At 35.5% G+C, this 24,041-nt stretch overlaps 1 protein-coding gene across 3 annotated transcripts in view; it reads left to right on the top strand.

The window, feature by feature from the left end:
- LOC117933729 (protein RFT1 homolog) overlaps positions 1-24,041 on the top strand; it is a 66,263-nt gene that overhangs the window by 25,976 nt on the left and 16,246 nt on the right. For all 3 annotated transcript variants that reach the window (XM_034855247.1, XM_034855246.1, XM_034855248.1), the window contains 5 exons: positions 2,796-2,956; positions 18,891-19,042; positions 19,831-19,949; positions 21,938-22,101; positions 22,198-22,272. In XM_034855247.1, the coding sequence (XP_034711138.1) occupies positions 2,796-2,956; positions 18,891-19,042; positions 19,831-19,949; positions 21,938-22,101; positions 22,198-22,272 (671 nt within the window). The remainder of the gene's footprint in view (positions 1-2,795; positions 2,957-18,890; positions 19,043-19,830; positions 19,950-21,937; positions 22,102-22,197; positions 22,273-24,041) is intronic.

Here is a 24,041-nt window from a genome sequence, read left to right as displayed (position 1 = left end):
AACACTTAGTAAAATGGCAACTGTTTAGTCTATATAGGCAACTATGAACATCAAGCTACTAAACAGTTTTATCTTGACAATAGAACTCCATATCTAAACAATTTTACTAAATCCATGGACTGTTCCCTTCTAAATATTTTAAAGTTCCCTCAAACCCTTCAAGCACTTCCTAGAGTGACCTTAGATCATTACCCAATCATCTTGGACCCCAAATCCATTTAAGTGGGTTTTGACTCCTTTTAGGTTTAGGAACATGTGGTTGTTTTATCTTGAGTTTAAGGAAAGATTTAGCTTTTGGTAGAGTGAGTGTCAGGTCAAGGAATGAAATGGTTATAAATTCATGAACAAACTATAATTGTCAAATCAAAGCTGAAGGATTGGAATAAGGTGTCTTTTGGGGATTTAATGGAGAATAAGGAAACATTCTTACAAACATAGTCAACATTGATGCCAATGAGTAAGAGGAGAAGAAGACAGGATTCTTTTAGTTTTTGCAATCATTGAATCTTACTCATATTAGGCCTTCTTCCCATGAGGGAGGCTTGCTGGGTTTGGCCTAGCTCTTGTCAGGGCTTTATGAATTTGGCCCAAAACATGTTTTGAACCTCTTGAACTTTGATGGGCCTGATGCTTTTTGTTTAAAAATGCGGTCCTAAGTTAGCCCAATAATTGGGTAGGGTTCTTAGCACTCCTTGGGTGTTCTTTTGGGGAGAACGACACCACCTTTTCAGTTTGGCCCAACGAACATGGCCTTTCCAAAACCAATTGTCCATTGGATTTGAAATTTGAATTTAACATGTGGTTTGATGGAATACAATTGTTCAAAATTGAAACTCATTTCCTGCCACCTACTTTGAAATGTGGAGGCTTATCTCCACTTTGATTCCTTTCCACCCTGAATGAAGAAAGAGCCTTCCTAAGTTGTGATCTCGTTTGCTCTAGCTAACTCACTAACATCTTTGCCATCTTCTTCTCTAGCTACAACTATTGTAGTTGTGAAAATCCATGCCTCATTTGAAATTTCCATAGTTGCCAGAATTAGAGCATTCTCCTTCACCTTCACTTTTAGACAAAACTTGGAAAGATCGACGAGCTTTATTATGCACTGGCCGCAACCATTGACTAGATGCTTTTTGTCCACATATGAAAAGTGACTTCTTTCACCTCTATCCACCCCTTTTGGAAAGAACCCAAAATCTCCATGTTTACCCAAGGAGACCATATGTACACCTTAATCTTTACCCCTTCCTTTGCATAGATGAAACTCTTCTTCTAAAGGACTGTTGCTATTTGAATAGAATCCACAAAAGTAACTCCTTTAGACCTAGTAAAAGGGTAAATGGAAACTACATCTTTTAACCCCAATTACTTGGCTAAAGCCCTTCCTACCTCGCACTTCTAGGTATTCTCAAATTATCACCCTTGCCTATCTCCCTACTAGAATTGCTCCTTCATTTCTTAGATGACCCTTAGCCACTACACTGGCAAAACTTCATCTCAAACAAACTACCTCTTATTTTTGTAACCTAAAATTTACTTATCTAGCCTCTTTGAAAACCTTGGACTGGTCCAGAGGCTTGTTCAAGGACACAATGGTTTCTAACATTTTGCCCCAGCCACTGCGATTTAGGCCTTTTGGAATCAATATAACGATTGCTTCCTGTCTTATCACAAATTGTAAAATACGCTGGAACTTACCCTTGGTGCTCAACTTCTCCTCTAAAAGATGCATTCTTGTCTTTCCTCTAAATTTGCTATTAAAACCCATAAACCTTGGCAATTCCATAACCTTCTTCAAATGGAAGTAAACAAAGCTCCCTAAGTTCTTTCTGTAATGGAAAACCATAATTCGCTGTGCTCACTTTCAAACTTTACCTTGAAGGTCTTCCTCTCCACCATACATGTTCTTCTCAAAACCATCTTGTTCATATAGTGTCACATCATGACCATCTTTCTTATTCCTTTCTTGATCTCGTTCTTTTTAGTCTTGTTCAATTCATCAAATGCAGTTTCTTTCTATCCAACTAACTTTTTTATGAAAATCTAAAGTTTCATTAAAGTTTAAGGCCTTCACTTGGCTAGTGGCACACAAAAAAGTAAATACCAATGAGATACTATAGCTGAGAAGATCTTACAGAGCCCTTAGTCTTGATGTTTGCTTTTCGTATATGGGAAAGTGGAGAAAAGGTGGATTATCTTTTCTTGCATTGTTTCTTTATTTTGGGTTTATGACACAGACTATTCAAATTAGTTAACATGGATTAGGTTACTCTTGGGAGTATTTGTGACATGATGATCACATCATATAAGTGGTTGCAAAGCTCCATTAGAGGCAATGACTTTAGAGACTCTTTGGGGTCTCACTCATTTCTACGCCTTCTTTTAGGCCTCTTGCACCATGGCATCTAAGGGCATTCCTCTCAATGTGATACAACTAAATTGGTATTTGTTGCGTAGTTTGAAAGGTGTGGGTTAACAACGAGAGGAGCATTGAGTAGGTCTTTGCTTGGGAGAAAAATTATTTTAATATTGGAACGATGAATTATTTTTTGTATATTTCCATGTGGTACTTTATTATTGTGTATGTTTACTTAGTATTTTGGAAGCTTTAAACATACTTTTGATTAGTTTGTTGTATTTTAGGGAGGATTCCTCATCCTTCTTTTGTATTTCTTTGTCCATAGCCAATATACTTTTTTTTTTTCTAATAAAAATGTAAATAATATTCTATTCAAATTTTTAGTTGTTGCTTTATTTGTATATGAATATCCTAAGACATTATTCCTATTTTGCAGTTATGATGCTTTGAATGGAGACGATGTAGCAAAGCTAATGAAGATAACTTGGTGGATTCTCCCACGTGGAATAACTTTTACACTCTTTGCATGCATGTATATCTTCTGGTCAGAAGGACTAAGTTTTTCTCATCCAAATGCAAAAGCTTATTTGATTATTGGTAATCTTTTATTTTGGTTTTTAGTTTCTCCCAACTGTGTTATTGCTTAAGTCATTTCTAAATTTGAAGGTTCTCTGCTTATTAACTTTATTATGATAGCATGGTGATGTAGCCTTTGATGGGATTTTGTAAAATCTAGAGGCTAAGTGGCATACCACGTAACACAAAAATACACAAATCTTAAGGCAAGAAAGAAAAGTTATTCTCTTGAGTTGTTATTGTTGTAATTTTTAATATTTTTGTAAGAGTAGTAGTTGACAAGGTGAAAAAAGAGGAGAGCGGTGAGGATAGAGTGATAGATTGGTATAGGGTTTAGGGCTAGTTGCACCCCTCTAACTAGAAATATTGATTTCATAGTTTGGTTAGAATGTGTTGAATTTGTGATCTTACACTTTCAACCTAGAAAATAAACCCTTTTTAAAGCATCATCTATTAGGATAGAGCCCATAAAAGCATGACATGATGTAATAAACTTATGAATTTTACTATTTATTAATAAATTTCCAGGTCACTTTTATCTATCCTCATTCCATATATTATACCTTATAAGCATTTTGGTTTGCATTTCTTGCATTGTACATAACTTGGGTGGTGCAGTAGGAGTTGTATGGAAGATCCAAGTTATGAGTTTTTTTTGCAAATAGTTCATAGCTGGTTCATGGGCCTAGGCAACCCAATAGAGGTTGTAGCGCATTACCTCCCACTTGGAGGGATGGCTGGTTTTGACCATCAAGATGAGTTTCTCATGATGAGTGCACTAATGTCTATGGTTATACATTGAATAGGGCTTACAGTGAGTTATGACATAAGGCTATTAAGTTGTTATGACTTTATCAAGTTGGTTCATTGTGTTGTCTCTCAACCTTGAGAGAATATTGAGTTTGTGTTAAAATTAGCAGTGATTTTGACCTCGGGTGAGATCGTAAGCTAATTATATATTCCCTATAGATTGAGTCACTGTTGATAGAATCCAGTAACAATAGGTATTCTCAATAGAGCAAGATTCAAAGTATCGACTGAGTTCGGTATGACTCAGCTGAGTTGTATCCACCTTGAGCCTTTTCGCGCTGAGTCCGATACCTGGTATCATCTTGATCACAGACTCGGCCAAGAACCAGTTAAACCCGTTTAACTCGGTTGAGATTCCAAGTTGACTTGATTGAAAATCCAAATATTTTCCAATTTTACCCAGAAATCATTTTTTTTTCCTTTCAAATCATAACAAGAGCAACCAAAATTGAGCAGTCTCTAAAAAAATCGAGATTCTCGAAGAGTTTTAAAACCCCATTACCTTACCCATGCTGAAGAAGAAGAAGAAAAGACATTCTTCCTGTTGGCAATGTCTTTGTGAAGAAGAAGATGATGATGAAGAAGAAAGAAGACATTTCTTTGCTCCAGCTTTGTAGTGCTGGTGCGTCGCACGGTGTGGGCATGCATTGCAGAGGCGAACATTTGTTGCAAAGGAGGCTACCTAACTCTGCCAAACGTGGTGCTTTCTATTTGTGGTGTGGGATTGGGAATTTGAAGATAAAAAGGGTAAATATATTATTTTATATAAAAATTATTTATTATTTCAAATGCTCATCTTTGTTATAAATAGGAACTTGAAGATTATTATTTTATATGTTAAGCTATGGTATCAATTGCTTCAATTTGGTTAACGTATTATTTTATATGATAATCATATCATATATGGTATATTATTTTATATGCTAATTTATTATTAATAATATATTGAAACCATTTCATTTGTTATTATATTAATATGTTTTTAAGTTTTTAAGTTTTTAAAGTTTATTTAGTTATATTTAATTTTTAAAATAATTTTTATAATTTTTTAAACTTTTAATCTATCTTATTTACACATCATCTGATACCAAGCCAAGACACCAAAAGCAATGTGCCTCGAAACCTTCGAGTCAATGATCAATACTACGACTTTGGACCATGCAATAGTGGCACCATGATGTCTCATATGATTGAGATAAAGTGTCATCTTGGTTGATCCTAAGGAGGTGTGTTCGTGTAAACTATTGCAATTGTAATTCTTTAAGTGGAACTTGATATAAACTCTTGAAGAGCTAAGATATGTTAGTTAAACACACAATAGGAGGATATGTAACTCAAGGATAATAGGGGTCATCTTGAAAGGTTGATAGCTTTCACCTTGTTAGACTACGGATACCAGTTCATGAGGAGACTGAATGCAATGGATAGCAGGTTACGAACTCGACTACTAAGTGTCTTGTTATTTACATAGGGTATTAGAGTGTAGTTGATTTTTTTGTAGCAAGATGTTGAATCAAGTTTATAATTGGATTTTGAGGGAGATAGTATTGGCCTTTGGGTCCTGGTGGTCATAGTGGTCCCTGTTTATGAGGGTTGGATTGACTCTTAGTTCACTTTTGTGCATAAAGGCGTTTTGGTAGTTACGTAAGGTTGCATAGGGGTTAGTGAACAAAGCCTTTGGATTAGGCTAATTGATTGATTAGATGACTTTATTAGATTAATTAATCAAGTAAGACCCATTTTGAGCTAAATTAAGTGATTCAAGCCCTTGGAGGGCTTAAGTCACTTGAGTCCATTTAAGGAATCCTATAAATACCCCTTAAGGGTTTAATCTTTTCAAGGGAGTCCTCTTCCACCTCCTAGAGAGAGAAGAGAGAGTCATAGCCTCCACCCTTCCAAACCCCCACCTTTGGTGTGCCAAGATCAAGGAAGAGACATTAGGTGGAAGATCTTGGGTGTAGAGGAATTCCGGAGGATTTGATCTTCATCTACATTGAATGGAATATATTTGGGAATGTTTAAATCCGAGGTAATGTTTTCTAGCACTGATATCTAAATCCGTTTTATATAAAAATATGCTTATTTCCACTGTGCATAGGATTTAGAAAAAGACCTATAGGAAGATTCACATGTACCTAACCTAATCCGGGTACAGTGAATAGAGAGATCTGGAATGCCCTACATCATCCTTGTCTTCTACAAAAATATTCAACAAATATTAAAAAGAAAATAATATTTGAAAAAAAAATAATTATTGAAATTTTGTAACTCTACATATGCTACTAACTAATATGAAAAAACTTCTACTTCTTTTATTGAAATTGATCTTCTTTGTATAAAAGGTTTTCAATCTCGATAATTTAGCTCTCTTGGCCCATCCTTATCAACTATCTAAAATTTAGTCTCATCAATGCATCCTTATCAACGAGCAGGAAGAAATTATGGTTGTTGCACGCACTTTGGTGCACGTGTAGGAGGGTCTTTGTGGAAAAGGAACCTCTGTTTCAGACGCAGCTGACAGGGTCAACCCCAAGCAAAAAGGTTGTGGAGGTCAAGCTATAGATTCAGTGTCAAAGATTGCCTTTAAGGTGAATGGGGGAGTCTGATGCTGGAAAAAGTGGGCACTGAGTACTTAATGTTGGGAGTAGAGAAACCTATTTGCAGGGAAGGGCCTTTTTGCTTGGTCCAAAGACCAGTTTGGTGGGGCTAGAGCCCATTTGGCCTCCTTCCTCACTGGATCCCATTAGGCTGAAGCCCTCTTTCTCACAGGTTAGCCCTTCTATTAAGAGTGTGGGCTTTTCTAAAAGGGTAGGTAATTGGGCTGTCTTTGTTAGGCCTAAAAGGTCCAGGGGCAGGAGATGGTTTAAAGGTTTGTTGACCCAAGGTTCTTTCCTAGGGCTCTCAAAATCTGTGGAATGGGCTTTTTTGCTGGAGCTCATGATGCCGACAACTGAAGAATTTACTGAGGATGTCTCCTTGCCAGAGACTCCCCTTCCAGACCATGACCTCGATGGGGCCCCTTTGATGGGGCTTGCTTCGGGTACGTACTCCTTTTCCTTTAGGGGGGCTGTCAAGGGCTCTTTTGGAACTTCTTCTCCTTCTTTGACAGGGTTGGGGGATTTTGTTTGGAACGACTGGACCAGGGAGACTGAGGGGGAGCTTGACAATCCGCTAGAGCCTGAGTTAGTGAGTGTGTTGTTGTGCATGATTGTCAAGGATGGACGTTCTTGTGCGCTGCCGAAACACAACAGGTTTACCATTTGGAGGAAGGGGAAACCCTAAGGGACTAAAATAAAGGAGTTCTCTCCATGCATGACCAAAAGGAAACTTCAAAAGAGGAGAGAGGCCACCTATGCAGATCACTGTAGTAGGAGATTTGGAAAAGGAAGAATCCCCTTAGGTGCGGAAGAACTTCTTGAGGTTCTGCAAGTCTGTGGGGGTTTTGGTTGAAGGTTTTGAAGAGGATATCTTGAGAATTCTTATGGAGATTGGGAATAGGAGAGGTCTTGTCAATACTCTGAAAGTAAGAAAAAGGGGATTAATGTCTTGTTCAAGGTAGGATAGAGAGTTGAAGAATCTCTTTAGCACCGTTAATGATGATGGTTTGGCAGGAAGAGAAGCAGAGGGAGAGGGGGAAGGGGAGGGGGAAGGGGAAGGGGGAGGATTGAGGAAGGCAAATTGCTGTGGTACCTAATGAAGCTTAGGATTTTATCCTGGAATGTTAGAGGATTGCACGATCCAGATAGAAGGATGGTCACTAAGTCTATGGTGAGAAAACACAAGCCAGATTTGGTGTGTCATTAGGAGACAAAAATGAGGGAGATGTCTGATAGGTTTGTGAGAAGCTTGGGGGTTGGTAGGAATTTGGGTTGAACGTCTCTAGATGCTAGGGGTACAACGGGAGGGGTGTTGTTATTTTGGGATAAGAGAGTTTTGGAAGGGTTGGAGGTTGAAGTGGGATCTTTTTCAATTTCTTATCATTTTAGGAATTGTGAGGAGTGGTTTATTTGGGTGTTCTCTAGGTTATATGGATTGCTAAAAGGTAGGAAGAGGAGGGATTTGTGGGAGGAGCTAGCTGCTATTAAGGGCTTATGGGATGAGCCTTGGTGCATAGTAGGGGACTTCAATGTGGTGCGGTTTCCATTTGAAACAAGTAATGCTAGGAAGCCAGATTTGGTGTCTTTAGGAGACAGAAATGAGGGAGATGTCTGATAGATTTGTGAGAAGCTTGGGGGTTGGTAGGAATTTGGGTTGAACATCTTTAGATGCTGGGGGTACAACGGGAGGGGTGTTGTTATTTTGGGATAAGAGAGTTTTGGAAGGGTTGGAGGTTGAAGTGGGATCTTTTTCTATTTCTTATCGTTTTAGGAATTGTGAGGAGTGGTTCATTTGGGTGTTCTCTGGGTTTTATGGATTGCTAAAAGGTAGGGAGAGGAGGGATTTGTGGGAGGAGCTAGCCACTGTTAAGGGCTTATGGGATGAGCCTTGGTGCATAGCAGGGGACTTCAATGTGGTGCGGTTTCCATTTGAAACAAGTAATGGTAGGAAGATGTCAGCTGCTATGAGAGAGTTTTCCAACTTTATTGATGATTTTGAAGTAGTAGACCCGCCTTTGGGGGGTGGTGGTTACACTTGGAGTGGAGGGTAAAGAGGTTTGCTAAAGGCTAGATTGCACCGTTTTTTGTTTTTAGGAGATTGGGAGGATCTTGTTAAGGGAGTGTTGCAATATCTTCTACCAAGACCAGTTTCTGATCATTGTCTTATCTTGTTAGATTATGGATGGGTGAGAAATGCTAAAAGCCCGTTTAGTTTTGAGAACATGTGGCTAAGACTTGAGGGTTTTGCAAAGAAAGTTAAAGAATGGTGGCGGACTTATAGTTTTATGGAAGAACGAGTTTTGTGCTTGCTAAGAAGTTACATGCCTTGAAATGTGATCTGAGGAAATGGAACAAAGAGGTCCTCGATAATGTCTCAACTAGGAAGGATGCTGCCTTGAAGTAATTAAATTTTTGGAATAGGGAAGAAAGGCTAAGACCCCATTTTGAGGAAAATAGGAGATTTCAGAGGATAACTAAAGACGAGTTCAGTCACTTTGCCATCCTCAAAGAAACTTCCTGGAGACAGAAGTCAAGGGCTTTATGGTTGAAGGAAGGAAACAAATAATACCAAGTTTTTTCATCGTATGGCTAGTGCAAGGAGAAGAGGAAATTTTATAAGCAGCCTTACTGTCAAGGGTGCGTGCCTAGAAAATGAGGAGGAGCTTAAAGAAGGGATTGGGTCTTACTTCAAATCTGTGTTTGAAGATTCACAAGTGAGAAGACCTAATGTGGATTCAGGGTTATTTAGGAGATTGGATTCCTCGGATAATGAGGGGGCTTGGAGGGGTTGTTTTCAGAGGAGGTAACTAAAGTTCTTTCAGATTTGGGGGGTGATAAGGTGCTAAGGCTGGATGTTTTCTCATTGGCATTTTGGAAGTTCTGTTAGCTTATAGTGGGTGGAGAAGTGATGCAGGTTTTTGAGGAATTCTATTCGCAGAATTTTGTGCTTCGAAGTCATAATGCAATGTTTTTAGTTCTTATCCCAAAGAAAGGAGAGGCAAGGATGTGTAAGATTTCAGGCCTATTAGTTCTTATGGGGAGCAAAAGTCCTAAATAATAGGTCGAAAAGTGTGATTGGCAACTTCGTATCGAACAACCAGAATGCCTTTTTTTTTTTGGTGGGGGAGGGGGGGAGACAAGATTCTGGATGCAGCTTGGTAGCTAATGAGGCGATTGACTTGAGGAAACGAAGTTCAAATGTGGGTTTAGTTTGTAAATTGAACATTGAAAAAGCCTATGATCATGTGTAAATTGGAAGTTCCTTCTTTCAGTTGTGGAGAAGATGGGTTTCGGGTCCATGTGGCGTTAGTGGATTTTTTTTTCTGCAGTTCTACTGTGAGAATGGTAGTCTTAGTCAATGATACTACTGATTTCTTTTTGACGCATAGAGGCTTGAGGCAAGGGGACCCATTGTCACCTTATTTGTTTGTGTTGATTATGGTAGTTTTCAATGGTTTAATTGCTAAGGCTTAAGAGGGAGGCTTCATTACAGGCCTCAAAGTAGCGGGGAGAGGTGGAGAAGGGGTTCATGTCTCTCACTTATTATTTGCAGACGACACTCTTCTCTTTTGCGAGAATAATGAGGTTTAGCTGAAGTTTTGAAAGTGGATTGTGACTTGCTTTAGATTGGTGTTAGGTTTGAAAATAAACTTGCAGAAAAGTGAAATAATTCCGATGGGGGTATGGACGACGTAGAAAGAACAATTGCACTATCTGGATGTAAAGTAGGGAAGCTCCCTACTTCTTATCTAGGCTTACCCCTTGGAGCCCATCATAAGTCGTGTGGAGTTTGGGATGTAATAGAGGAGAGATTCGAGAAGAAATTGGCTGCTTGGAAGAAACAATATTTGTCCAAAGGAGGAAGACTAACCTTTATTAAGTGCACTCTTTCAAACCTTTCAATCTACTTTATGTCGCTTTTTATAATGCCAAGGAAAGTAAGAATCAGATTAGAAAGAATTCAAAGGGAGTTTTTGTGGGGTGATATGGAGGAAAGGATGAAGGTACACTTAATAAGTTGGTCGGTTATTTGTAAAGATAAGAAGCATGGAGAGGGACTTGGAGGAGCTCAATCAAGCTTTGTTAGGCAAATGACTATGGAGATTTTCCCTTGAGAGGGAGGGCTTTTGAGGAGAGTCATCAGATGAAAATTTGGGGAGGTGGAGGGGGGTTGGACCACTAAAGAGGTGAGGGATTCTTTCGGGCTAAGCTTTTGGAAAGATATTAGAAATGGGTGGGAAGAGTTCATTCTTAGAACTAGTATCCATATTGGGAATGGTAGACACACGAGTTTTTGATTGGATAATTGGGTTGTGGATTCTAAGTTGAAGGATGTTTTTCCTTCTCCATTTAGGATTGCAGGCCACAAATTTTGGGGAGGCAAGGGGATAGAGGCGGTTGTTGGGAGGTGCATTTTAGAAGATCTTTCCAAGATTGGGAATTGGAGGAGGCGACTCGTTTTTTAGAACGTATTTATGCGCTACAGGTTCAGGAAGGGAGGATTCTTTAGTTTGGAAGAATTAGGAAAGGGGAAAGTTTAGTGTCAAACCATATTATAAGTCATTTAAGGGCTGAAAGCAATATTTTATTCCTTACCAATGAGATCTAGGGTTTGTGTGCTCCTCTTAGAAGCCGTTTTTTTTGCTTGGGAAACAATTTGGGGAAAAATCTTAATAGTAGACACGTTAATGAAGAGGGGATGATCCATGGTCAATAGGTGCAGCCTTTGCAAAGAAAGTGAGGAGTTAGCTGACCACATTTTGATTCATTGCGACAAGACAAGAATGCTTTGGACTATGCTGTTAACTTCTTTTGGACTGGTTTTGGTGTTACCAGATTTAGTGAGAAATCTTCTTCTAGAATGGAAAGTTAAGGGGCTGAGGAAGAAGAAAAGAGCGGTGTGGAGATTGACTCCGATTTGTCTTTTTTGGTGTATTTGGGGAGAACGGAATCGAAGAACTTTCCAGGAGAAGAAATGTCTGACCAAAGTCTGAGGAAACTCTTTACCTGTTCACTTTTAGAGTGGTCTCAACAGGTTTGGGGGTTAGACAATCCCTCTTTTTTTGAATTTTTGGGTGTCCTTAATGGAAACTAGCCTCCCTCTCTTTCTGCAGCCTGGTTGGGCTTTGTTTGTATATTGCCTGTATACATAGGGTACATCCATTGTTTTTAGGCGTTTATTAATTCAATTTGCCTTTGTCTGTAAAAAAAATATATTAATGCATGCATAGTCAATGGGATCATAACTCATTTTCTTGTTGTAAAACCTGAAAATGAGAAGCATATAATAATTTAAATTTGCCAAGCAAAAATCCATATTCAATACAACCAAGAAAGTATTTATGTCAATTTTTTAGTTGCAAGTTGTAATGAATGTATACATGATCATTAAGCTTTTGATGTTCCAATTTGTTCCCCTTTCTATATGCATATGTTCAAACACACTCTAATTTCTCTCACATCCTAAAGAGGAAGAAAGTTTAGCTTAATATTTGAAGTGTCAACTTTTTCAAGGTGCACTATACCCATGCAACCTTCACCATTCATATAATTGTCATTTATCATACAATTGGAAGAAAAAAACATAAGCAATTTTAAAGATGTAATAATCTAAATTTTAAAGCACATTAGTAAATGGTAAGTAGTGAAAAACAAAAATCACACTAATTAATCAACTTTTACCTAGTTGAAATTATCACATGAAGAATAAGCAAGCTCTCCAAAACTCTCCAACCGGTTATGGAACAACCTTAATTCATTTATCACTTTATGCTTGGCTCTCATAGGTTTTTAATTAATAACATCCATGAAACTTTTAATTACCTCTAGCTTGTTACATAAGTCTTCTTGATCATTTTGGAAACATGGATTTAACCAATAAGTTGCTGCATGAATGCTTTTTCGTAGTTGTCGATCTCCATTGTTACTTTATGATTTTAAATAGTTTTTTGATGTGCAAATAAACCTTATATATGCCTTCATAAACATATCCTACCCAGGGTCTCTTATCACAATAAAAAATGCGCAATAAGTGCACTAGTAGAGTCATGAGCTTCACAACTATGAAACAATCATTCCAAAATTTCTTATCCAATATGATAGAAACTGTAACTTTACTTTATTATCCTTTTAATATCTAGAGTCTACAAAAGACTTGCTAATGACTAGAGTTTGCAAATCATATTTATGATCATGAAGACTTTTTAGATCAATGAATATGGTAGCAAAGTAAGTTGTTTGAGGTCATAGAATCTCTATCCATCATTTTCTCTTTCGTAACTAACTTAATAGCAACATGATTATATACAAATATTGTCATCATTGATGCAGGTCTTGCAAGTTCAACTATATGACTCAATTTACTAATGTTCTTAAAGATCAAATTAAGACAATGAGCTACACAAGGAGACAAATTAATATTTTTATACTTTTTAGAAATCATCCTCCTTGTAGCCATATAATTTGGTGCATTATCATTGACTATATGAACTATATTGCTTGGACTAACCCATTCAACCATCTTCTTAAATAACCAAAATAAATTAGTTGCATCTTTCACAATATCTGAAGCATCAATAGATTTCACAAAAGTTATTCCTTGGGGACAATAAACAAGGAAGTTAATGAGTGTTCTTTCTCTGTTATGTACACCAATCTTTCACCTAAATTTCATGATAAGAGCTGACAAGTAATTGAACTTTTTTCTTGTCATCCTTTAATAAATTAATCTATAATTGATGGTAAGTTGGACCTTTATATCTAGGAGCAATTATTGCTATAGCATCAAGCATCTGTTCGAAGTAGAAGTTCACAATATTAGTAGGAATGCATGTATCATAAAGAATCTTCTAATGACCATATTTGCTCTTTAAATAGTTTATTTACCAACTAATACACTCTTAATAGAAGGTTGAGCTCCTGAAGTACTTCTTAGTGCAAAATACCTATCCGTTGTTGGTTTCTTTCTTTTTCTACTACTTTCCATTGTAGGATTTTGCATTTCCTAAACCTTTTCTTCATATTCTAGCATATCTCCTTTAAACTATGATATATTAGGGTCATATGGATGTTCATATTTGTAAGCAAATCGAGCCTCCTTTTTAAATTTCATAAACTCTTGTAAAGAATTTTCCATTCAAAATCTAGCATTAGGAGGAATTGATTTACTTGGTCCAATATCACTGTCCACGCTAGCAAGGTGTTGTTTCATTCTATGAATTCCCCATCTTTCACAACTTTTTTGCAATACAAACATATGAAATTTTCTTCCATTTGCATATCTTTCTTTCAAAAGCATGGTCCTATGTAGGGTCAATCTTGCCTCTAGCTAATTGTGAATTTATGGTTGAATGTTGAGCAGATGTTAGTGTCGAGTTTGATTCCCTCTTTCTATGATGCTTCTTTTTGTAAACAATTGAAATTTATATTATCATTAAAAAAAATTAGCAAATAATATGATTATGAAAACAACAAACATTGGTAAGGTAACTATTTAAAGATAGAAAAGAAAGTTAATTTTTTTTTGTAAAATATCATAAAGTAAACCTAATCAAAGTTTTTCTATGACAAGAAGTAGCAATTTGTAAAAAAACTAAAATTTAAATCATCATTCAAAAAAATATGATTATGAAAATAACAAATGCTAGTAAGGTAGCTATTTAAGGACATAATAGAAAATCAAATAAACTAATTTTTTTTGTAAAATAACATAAAGTAAACCTAATCAGAACAAATCACATTATTATAATTTAAATTTATAAAAAAACTATTATTATTATTTTTATTTTTATTATATTTAAACAATGCAAGAATTATTCGGATCCAATAATGATTTTCCCATTGTTTTCATTGTTAGGTAAAATTGGTTTTTGTATAGATTTATTTGAACTTAAAAAAATTATCAAAGTATTAAATTACCATTCCCATTATTAGTTCACTAAATTTTTTACTTAAAACCCTTCTATAAATTTAAAAAAAAAAAAGGAAGGGGGGGGGGGTCTCTTTTCTTGGATGAATTCATAATTCAATAATTAAATAATTGCATAGTTTTAGAACAAAAATACTAGTTTTATGATACATGGGATTAACACAATTGTCAAAAACTGAAGCAATAATGAAAAGAAAAAGGTGAAAGGGGGTAGCTTTTCAGTTTGGATGTTTCTCGATCGGGCCTTTAGATAAGATTATTGTTTAAGGGGGAGGGGGGAACAGTCTGGTTCAGGTGGCACATTGGTCCAACTGTTGGTTTAGGTGGATTAGGACCAATTCAACCTTCAAACAATCCAAAGGTTCAAACTAGATTGGAGAGCAAACCAATCGACCGTAGGACCCGCCGATTTGGTCTGGTTTTCAAAACATTGGTTGTTAGTGGCAGAGTTGGTCCCTTGCTTGGGTTTCCCATTCAGCCAACCAAGTCATAGATCAATTAGCCAAACAAGGAGCTGAGTATTTTGCCTCCTTTGTTAGAGATTCTGTTTCCCCTTGAGTGTGCTATTTGTTTCTGTTCTTTGTATCTTGATTTTTATTTGTAATGTTGGGTTAGTTCTCATGGGGCTTGACACTTGTTTACTTTAAATCCTTTTTTTTTTTCTACAACCTTGAAGGATTGCTCATCCTTCATGTATTTATCTTTAAAGATAAATGAAGTTGTTTGTTGTTCAAAAAAAGAAAAAAAAGGTAAAATAACTCTTTAAATATTCTACTAAAAATAAATTTATAAGAAAATTAATTTGATAAGATGTTAAAAACAAAGAAGATGCATGCTCAATTTTCCCTCAATTCAATACTTATGTAGAAAAACAAAGTGGTCATAATTGGAAGGTGTGAAAATTTTAAATGCAGCTTTTAATAATCTTAATATTTGAAAAAAAAAAAACTAGTCAAAAAAAAAAATTATCTAACCGATTTTTTAAAGATCTTCAAAAGAAGTTCCAAATAAAGCACATAAGTTTTAAAAAATAATAATTTCATTGGAAAGTTTTCAATTTTTTTTTTTTTTAAATAAATGAATATAAGTGGATTGAGAGGAATATAGGATAATCTTAATGAAAAAGTCAACTTAATACAAGTTGAAGAAGGATTTGTGTAATTTTAGTTTAAAGTTATTTGCTTGCAAGATATCATATGTATGCATTGTGTATACCTTCCTGCTTTTTCTTTCGTTGATCATACAATTTTACTTACCTATCAAAAAAAAAAAAAAAAAATTAAAAATGTTATTTTCCTACATGATATCATGTGTTTTTTTTTAAAACAAAGAATTTGTGTAATTTTACCTTAAAGTAATTTACTTGTAACACATCATATGTGTTTTTTTTTCTTAAAAAACCCAATTGAAGATTAATTAGTTCATTTTTATTTTTTCAAACAATTAAATAAGCTATTAAGTCTTGATAAGAGATATTAAATGGTAATATATATATATATATTTATATATATATATATTATATAAATATTTATTTTTTTTTTTTTTTTAATTTTGAAATTTCTTATGAATTTTTATTATATATATTTTTGAGGGGTGGGAGGTATTTTCATTTTTCTTTTTTATTTTCAAAAACCCCATGAGAGAAAATAGAGTTTTGGATTTTCAAGGGGAGTGCATGCATCCTCATGCACACATTGGTTCGTCATAATGCTTATGCATATCATTTCCTATTCTATTTGCTATAGTTGCCTTATAAGGTGCTTAGGCTAAGGATGTGTGGGAGGAATTAGGAGAGGGCATTGGAAATTCTATTTATTAAGATTGTTTCATGATTGAGAGCTGGAAAGTAGAGTATCTTTTGAGGCTCAACATAAATTAGTGAAGAAGGATGGGAAGGTGCTTAAGTATATCTTTCCTATTTTATTTGCTATAGTTGCGTTATAGGGTGCTTAGGTTAAGGACATGTGGGGGGAATTAGGAGAGGGCATTGGAAATTCTATTTTTTTTTTTTTTGATAGGTAATAAAAAAATTGTATTAGTATAAAGAAAGAAAACACGATGTATACAAAGCAATAGCAACCGAGCTACCAAAAAGGGCACGAAGACACAAAAATCTACAATCGTGCCTTCCACAAAGCCTAACCAATTCACAAAGTTAATCAATAACATGGGGCCATGCCCACTATACAATCTAACCCAGTCCTAAAAAAGGTACATAAAAGAGTTTTTGATCAAATGGTTCATGGTTTTGCAATTATCAAAAGCTCTCTTATTCCTCTCCCTTTGAATGGTCTAAAACAAACACAATAGAACAACCTTCCCAGGCAAAGAAGGTGATTGTCGATGACACCTAGGAATTTCAAATTATGCCAAATGGAAAAATCTTTGCTCTCCTAATTGCCATAGAAGTGTAAAAGGACTTGATTGAGAAACTACCATTTTTTGTAACCAACCACACCATAATGTCTTCAATACTCGCACTAATGGAGTACCCATACAAGCTCCTAAAAAAGACTTCACCTCCGCTAATTACCAATCATGCAATTGCCTTCCAAACCTAGGATTCTAGCTACCATTGTCCCATACATCAACCACCCAAGAATTTTTTGAAGAGGCTATAAAAAAGAGTTTTGAGAAACACTCCCTCAAAGGTGTGTCCTCACACCATTTGTCCTTTTAGAATTTCACCTTGTTCCCAAATCCAATCTTAAAACTTGTATTCCTTGAAATCCTCCTAGCCACCTCTAGTAGCCTTCCACACCCCCACTGCATGCACCTCTCACTTCTTATAGTGCACCATCCTCCTTCTGTTTGCCTATACTTGCCTACAATCACCCATTTCCAAAGAGGGTTCCTTTCACTCCCAAATCTCAAAGACCATTTCCCCTTAAGGGCCTTATTGAGGATGGATAAATTTCTAATGCCCAAGCTCCCTTTTTGTTTTTCCATGCAAACAGTAGACTAATTAACCGGATACAACTTTTAATCCAAGGCCCCCATTCCCCCCACAAAGGAAGTCCCTTTAAATCTTTTCCAATCTAATAGCTACCCTCTTAGAGATGACAAAAAGGGATATGTTGCTTTCAGGGTCAACATAAATTAGTGAAGAAGGATGGAAAGGATATGTTTCTTTGGTTGGATTTGGAGGATAGAAATTAGTCTAGGCCTTCTATTTTTGTTTGGGGCAAAGAGATGGGGCACTCACTTGGGGAAGGTTGTTTGGAGCTTTTTGGGTAACAAGACTTGGGCTCTTTGCATGGGAAGCAACTTGGGAGATGATTTTGATGCTGGATCAGTTAAAAAGGAGATAATGGACCTTGGCGAATGGATGTTATCTTTGCAAGGGTGAAGAATTAATTGGCACATCCTTCTTCACTGTGCTAAAATGATAATTTTGTGACATTTTCCCTTCTCTCCCTTTGGCATAGATAGGTGGTGCCTTCAATAAGAGATTGTTTTAAGTTGACATGGGACTTTTGTGCAGAAGAAATATAGAAAGGTGTGAAAGTATGCTTCTTGGTCCTTAGTGGATTATTTAGGAGAAAAATCATAAAGCATTTGAAAATGTGGAGTGATAGGGTCAGATTCCCAAGAATTAATTCCACTATTCCCTTTTGCTTTGGGCTAAAACATTCCTTTATAAGGCTTCAATGTATACATTAAATCTTGTTGACTGGTTGAGTACCAGTTAATCAGAGGGAGTTGCTTTCTGGTTCTCTTTTCTATTTCTGTGCCATTTAGCCCTTCGTATATTTCCTATGTACTTTGGTGCATCCCTTTTTATTAAGGTATAAATGATATTTTGCTTACCCATAAAAAGGGGAGTGTTTATAGAGAGAAAAGTTTAACTAGAATTTAGTTACTATGAGTTTCTTTAAAAATGAAAAGGAGTATAAGACAAACTAGATCATAGTTGTTAAAGGACTTTAGGCACTCCTAGGCCCTAGGCACAACTATTCCCCATGTATGTCACCTTATCTACTAAGTAGTTGCTTTGTTGAAGAGGCATGTCCCCCCTTCTCTCTCTCTCTCTCTCTCTCTCTTTAATTTTTTTTTGAAGCTCTTGTGAAAAATGTTGTTGTTTTGCATCACCTTTCCCCTTATTTACACTGAATATATTTGGTGATATCTCATATGAAAAATATTTGCATGCCTGAACTCGATCGCACTTTATTTTATTGCAAATGTGCTCCAGATTGCACTTCATTTCACCCAAACACATGCCTTCGGTTGGACCTGGCTAGGCCCTTGGAGATCTTTGCCCTTAAGTGTGGCTTGCGACTTTCAGAACTATGCCATGACTTTTAAACACATATATATAGTAATAAGCTTGTGGAATATTGACTTCCATAAGCTTCTCCTCTATTTTACCACTGTGTGTTTGGTCCTCAATTTGTAGTTTGTGGTCATACACAGTAATATCATTGTTTTTCAGGTTTCTTCATTGATCACAGATGTAGCCTGGCGTTAGTTCTTTAGGGGTTGGCATGCATAAAAAATCACTCAGGGACTGTGTCTTAGAGATCTCAAAATGATTGCATTAAATAAGTCATTTCTTTCATTTTACAACTATGACTTTTGTAAAGCTTTATTTTTTAGATCTGTTCTTTCCATGTGACAGGTTTTTCTTGTATATTGGAGTTATTGGCTGAACCCTTGTATATACTTTCTCAGAACTTGCATCTCCTAGAACTGCGGTTAATTGTTGAAACGGCAGCTACAATTTTGCGTTGCCTAACAACCTACATCCTCATTGTCAAGGAAACTGGAATGGTAAAAAAATGATTAATTTACTATGTTCTGTCAAATTTTATGGCTCCCATTGTTATGGGCTTAAATGTTAGAATAGCTGTGACTAGTTTTCCAACTTTATATGTTTTGATCAGGCATTTTGCTACTCATAACTCCTCAGAGATGTTGGATTCTTGTTGTATATGTATTATATTCACAATAATTCATGGTGGATGTTTTCTACTTTCCCCTAAATGGCTGGTGCAATGCACAGGAAATCATGAAGATAGAGGTTTCCAATGAACATCAAATCAGATGGTTGACTTGATCAAAGTGATATTTTACATATGTCTTAAAATAGGATTCTGAATCTTTTATGGCATAAATTTACTGGTAATTAGTGGTTTTTCTGGTGACATGGCATCATGTATCAATTCAACTTTTTATTAATTCCAGTGACGTGCAGGAAAGGTGGAAAAAAAATATTTTAGGAGAAAAATTGCAACTTAGATAAGTACAACTCAAGTAATTGAACTAATTTTGATGAGGTTAATTGTTATTTCTACTTTGCTCTATTTCTCTATCTTGTCATCAACTAATTTTGATGAGGTTAATTGTTATTTCTAAATTGCTCTAGTGCTCTATCTTGTCATCTGGTAAACACTCTAAATTTCACTATGACTCAGTCAACCTATTTGCCTTTTTTTTTTTTTTTTTCCCAATAATTTATAAGGCTTGGTAAAAGTTTTCATTTTCTGATATATGGATCAAATGATTATGTATTTGATAGAACTACTAAGTATCATGAATTCATTGCTTACTTCTTGCAGGAGAAAGGGCTTGTATTTGCATTTTCGCAAGTTGCATATGGGGTTTGCTTGTTTTTTGGTTATTGGAGCTATTTTCTTCTTTTTCGTGTATTTAAGATCTCTACACTTTTCCCTTTCAGGTATAGCTTCTTTGCTGTTGTGCATCATTTTCTCTTCATCTTTCGTTTATGATGCTCTCTGATTCAAAAAAAATTCTTTAGGAGTTTAGAAACAGTTGCTTGAGTTAGATTTCTCATACATATTCTTTAACACATGAGGTGTTGGATACAACCATATGTTGTGTTTTTGCTAATCCATGTGTGTGTGTGCGTATATACATTTATTCTTTGTTTGAGTTTGTATATGTTGAACAACCATAAAAAGCAAAGAACAACGGAAGTAGTGATTTTGTAATAAGCCTGGTAATAGAGCACATTACATTCTTCACCACATCTTGAAGTAAATGCTGGTGGATATAAGGTGTTCAACTCCCCATTTGTGTTCATAACTCGTTGCATAGATTTTTCTTGATATCAATCTAGTTCTTCCTGAGCACTTCGTTATTTTCTTCCCAATGGCCCCCCCTAGGTGCCAAGCATTGGTTCGTTAAGGAAATAGTGTTTCTGCAAATCCATGTATGCATTCTTTATTTAAGTTTGTATGAGTTGAACAGCCATAAAAAGCAAATGGCAAGTTATTTACAATGAAAGTAATGATTTGTAATAAGCCTGGTATCAGAAAAGCACATTGTGTTGTTCATCATATCTTGATGTAAATAATGATGGATATAAGGTGTTGGATTCCCCATTTTTGTCCGAAACTTGTGGCATAAGATCTTTCTTAATGTCAATCTGGTTCACCTTTCTGAGCACTGCATTATTGCCTTTTCAATGGCCCCCCTAAGCTCCAACCACCGAGTTCTTTGAGGACAAGGCAAGGACTTCAAAAGTTCTTTGGGATACCATTCATTTCCTCGTTTCTTTTTGGGCCTCTTGCACCACAACTTTTAAGGACATTCCCCTTAATGTGGTTCAACTTGATTGGTTATCGGTGTGTATTTCCAAGAGTGTAAGGAGAGGTTGCTATTTGTATTTATGATATGATTTATGGTATACCACAGGTGTTTAGGTTTACTTACTACTTTGGAGGTTCCATTTGTTTAGCTTTTGTTTGTGGGAGGATTTCTCATCCTTCTATTGTACTTCTTAAATCCTAATTTAATAAATTACATTGTTGTTTCTCATCAAACAAAAAAAAAAAAGTTTTAGTGAAGCGCCTTTTTGAATCTTCGACTTTTATTTGGATGTCATCTATGGCAAACCCTTTCCTTGGCTGGAAGCTGGCTTATTAAATCACATTTTGATTTGTAATAAAAAAAATTGAAGTTTATAATATGATACCTATGTCAAAAGTAGTTATGCCAATACCCACCCCTGATATTGACTAGAAGAGGTTGTAACTGACTGGGTTTGGAACTATAAGGCAGTAATCCAAATCAGAAATGGTTTAAGTATTAGTTTGGATATCTGACCTAATAATCTGTTCTGATGCAACAACATTACAAGTGAATAGAAAAAATACACTGCTTATGAAAACAACAATAAAAACTTCAGCTTCACTATTAAATGTGCGATTGATAAGAACATAATATAAAAAGAATGAAGAAATCTAATCCTTCCTTTTTGTACAGTTATTTTCATTTTCTACAAACTGAACTGTCTATTTCTGATAGAAGTAAAACAATAGTAGATCTAATGGTGGATGCTAATCATGCCATAGATCTTACATTATATGCTTAGATATAAAATTGAATAACATGTTTTTCATCAGGAAGATCATGATATAAAATCCAATACCATGTCTTTCTTCAGAAAGATCATGTTGGATTCCAATATATCTGATTCTAATCTATTAGTTATCAATTGCATCGGTTTTATTATTCATTGTGTCATTCCCTTAAATCCAATTTTATTTTTATTTTATTTTATTATAATTATTTCTTTTAGTCAGTTTCATGCTAATAATTACCTTCCCTTGTTTCCTCAATTGCTTTATAAAGACAGTTGGCACATTCTTATTTTTGCCATTCTTACCAGAGTGTATTAAGAAATAACATATATCCTTGCAGAGTAGGAAATCAGATGGATGATGATGGGCAGCTTTCTAGCATGTGTGACTTGTTCAACTATCAATCTATTTGGAAGTTTTTCCTTCAAGAAGGAGAAAAAATCATCCTTATGTTCTTTGATACACCATATAATCAAGCTGTGTATGGACTAATAGACAAATTTGGTGAGTTTCTCTGTGATTATCCTATGCTTTCATGTGCTTAAATTTTGGGTTAGAATAGCAGTTTTTACTTGGCATGGATGCAATATCACATTTCAGGGAGCTTGGTGGTGAGGTTGGTGTTTCTTCCCTTTGAAGAAAGTTCATATACTACATTTGCAAGGTGTGCATCAGGTTTATGTCTCTCCTTCCTTTTTTTGCTTTTATGCTTTTTTAAATGAATGAAACCAGTTTATTTTCTTTTTTATCTCAGTTTTTAATTATTTTATTTGTTCTACTTAATTTTGTGCTATTGAATGTGTATTGTTAGTAAACCAAGAAGTGGGTTGGCTGTTCCTGACCCAAGCTGTGAAGAGCCCAACCATTTTACGGTTGATAACATTACCCATGTATACTCATGTTGAATTAGGTTTGATAACTGAATGTGATGGATTGTGAGATCTTGCTATGGTAAAATCAAACTAGAAATTTTTTTGTTTCTAGGTGATTACAAAAAGGCTGTGTTACATGAAATCAAGTACATGCATTAAACAGTAGATTTGTATAGTCCTCGTATTTTGGTCAAGGCTGTACAACTAAATAGCTTAATTTCCATATTTTTTTCATTTTATACTCTAGGCCAAATTGAAGTATGTAACTGATGATGTGCACTTTAAGTATTGAGGCCATGAACAATGAACTAGGAATTTGGTCTTCTTTTTCCTTGTTGGACACATTCTAAACCCAAATCCTTTTACTTGGTGTTTGACACATGTATTTTTCACATGGTTGTTAAAGGCGTTTTTAATCCCAAAATACAATGATTTCCCTAACTATTGAACCTTGTTTGCTAAGGCTTGGGCCTTGTCTTTCCTTTATTTGTTTTTTTTATCTATTTGTTTTAAACTTAAGACAAAAAACCGTGTTGCCTTGCACCCTCGTCTTCTCTTTTTTAAACTAGACATGCTTGCTGATATAGGAACATTTAATCAATTTGACAATTTTGTTTAGGTAGAAGCTGAAAGAGATTTGATCAACAGTCTAGAAATAGTAAAAGAATATGTATGACAAATGTTTGCATGTCCAAATTTACTGTATTTTATAAAATTGCACATGTGCCCTAGGTTTGTGCTTCACTTTAGTGAAAGCTTGTGCCTTGGGTGTTGGGATTAAACCTCTAAAAGTAAGATATGATGTAACAAAGTTAAACTTCATTGTCCCCTTGCTATCCCTTTTATGTGTTGATATTGATATGAACATTCAGCTCACATCACTTGCATTGTACATGACTTGAGTGTATTAAGAGTTGCACAAGAGATACAAGTTATAGGTTCCTTATAAGATGATAAGTTGTTCACAATCAGTTAATGGATTTGTGCAATTAAGTAGAAATTGTAGTGCACTACCTCTTACTTAGAGAGATGACTTATTTTGGTCATTGAGATGAATTTCCATGGTGAGTTCACTAATGTGTATGGTTACACATCGGACAGAACCTATGGTGAATATGTAAGACTGTAAGATAGTCATGATTCACCAAGGTACTATGTTGCATGGACTCTCAACCTTGAGCTTATCAACAGAAGGCTTTGACTTATGAGTGAGACCTAATGTGGTCATATATCCCTACAGATTATATCACTATTAATGGAGGCTAGTGGTAACAGGTATTTTCAATAGAGACACCATGATATCTCATGGGATTAGGATAACGTGTCTCCTTAGGTGATCCAAATGATACATGATCATGAAATTTGTGGCCGTAATAATTCTTTTAGTGGAATTTGACATATATTCTTCGAAACTAGAGTATGTCAATTGATCACATAATAAGTGGATCTGTTACTCAAGAATTTGGGAGGTAATCTTGATGGGTTGATAATACTACCTTGTTAGATTATAGACACCAGTTTATGAGGAATCTGTATGCAATGGATATTATGTCATGGACCTGAACTTTGTCT

The sequence above is a fragment of the Vitis riparia genome, chromosome 16 (genome assembly GCF_004353265.1).
Source record: "Vitis riparia cultivar Riparia Gloire de Montpellier isolate 1030 chromosome 16, EGFV_Vit.rip_1.0, whole genome shotgun sequence".
In the NCBI taxonomy this organism is placed as follows: domain Eukaryota; kingdom Viridiplantae; phylum Streptophyta; class Magnoliopsida; order Vitales; family Vitaceae; genus Vitis; species Vitis riparia.
The sequence above is the reverse complement of the archived record's forward strand: the minus strand, read 5'-3'. Positions and strand labels throughout refer to the sequence as shown.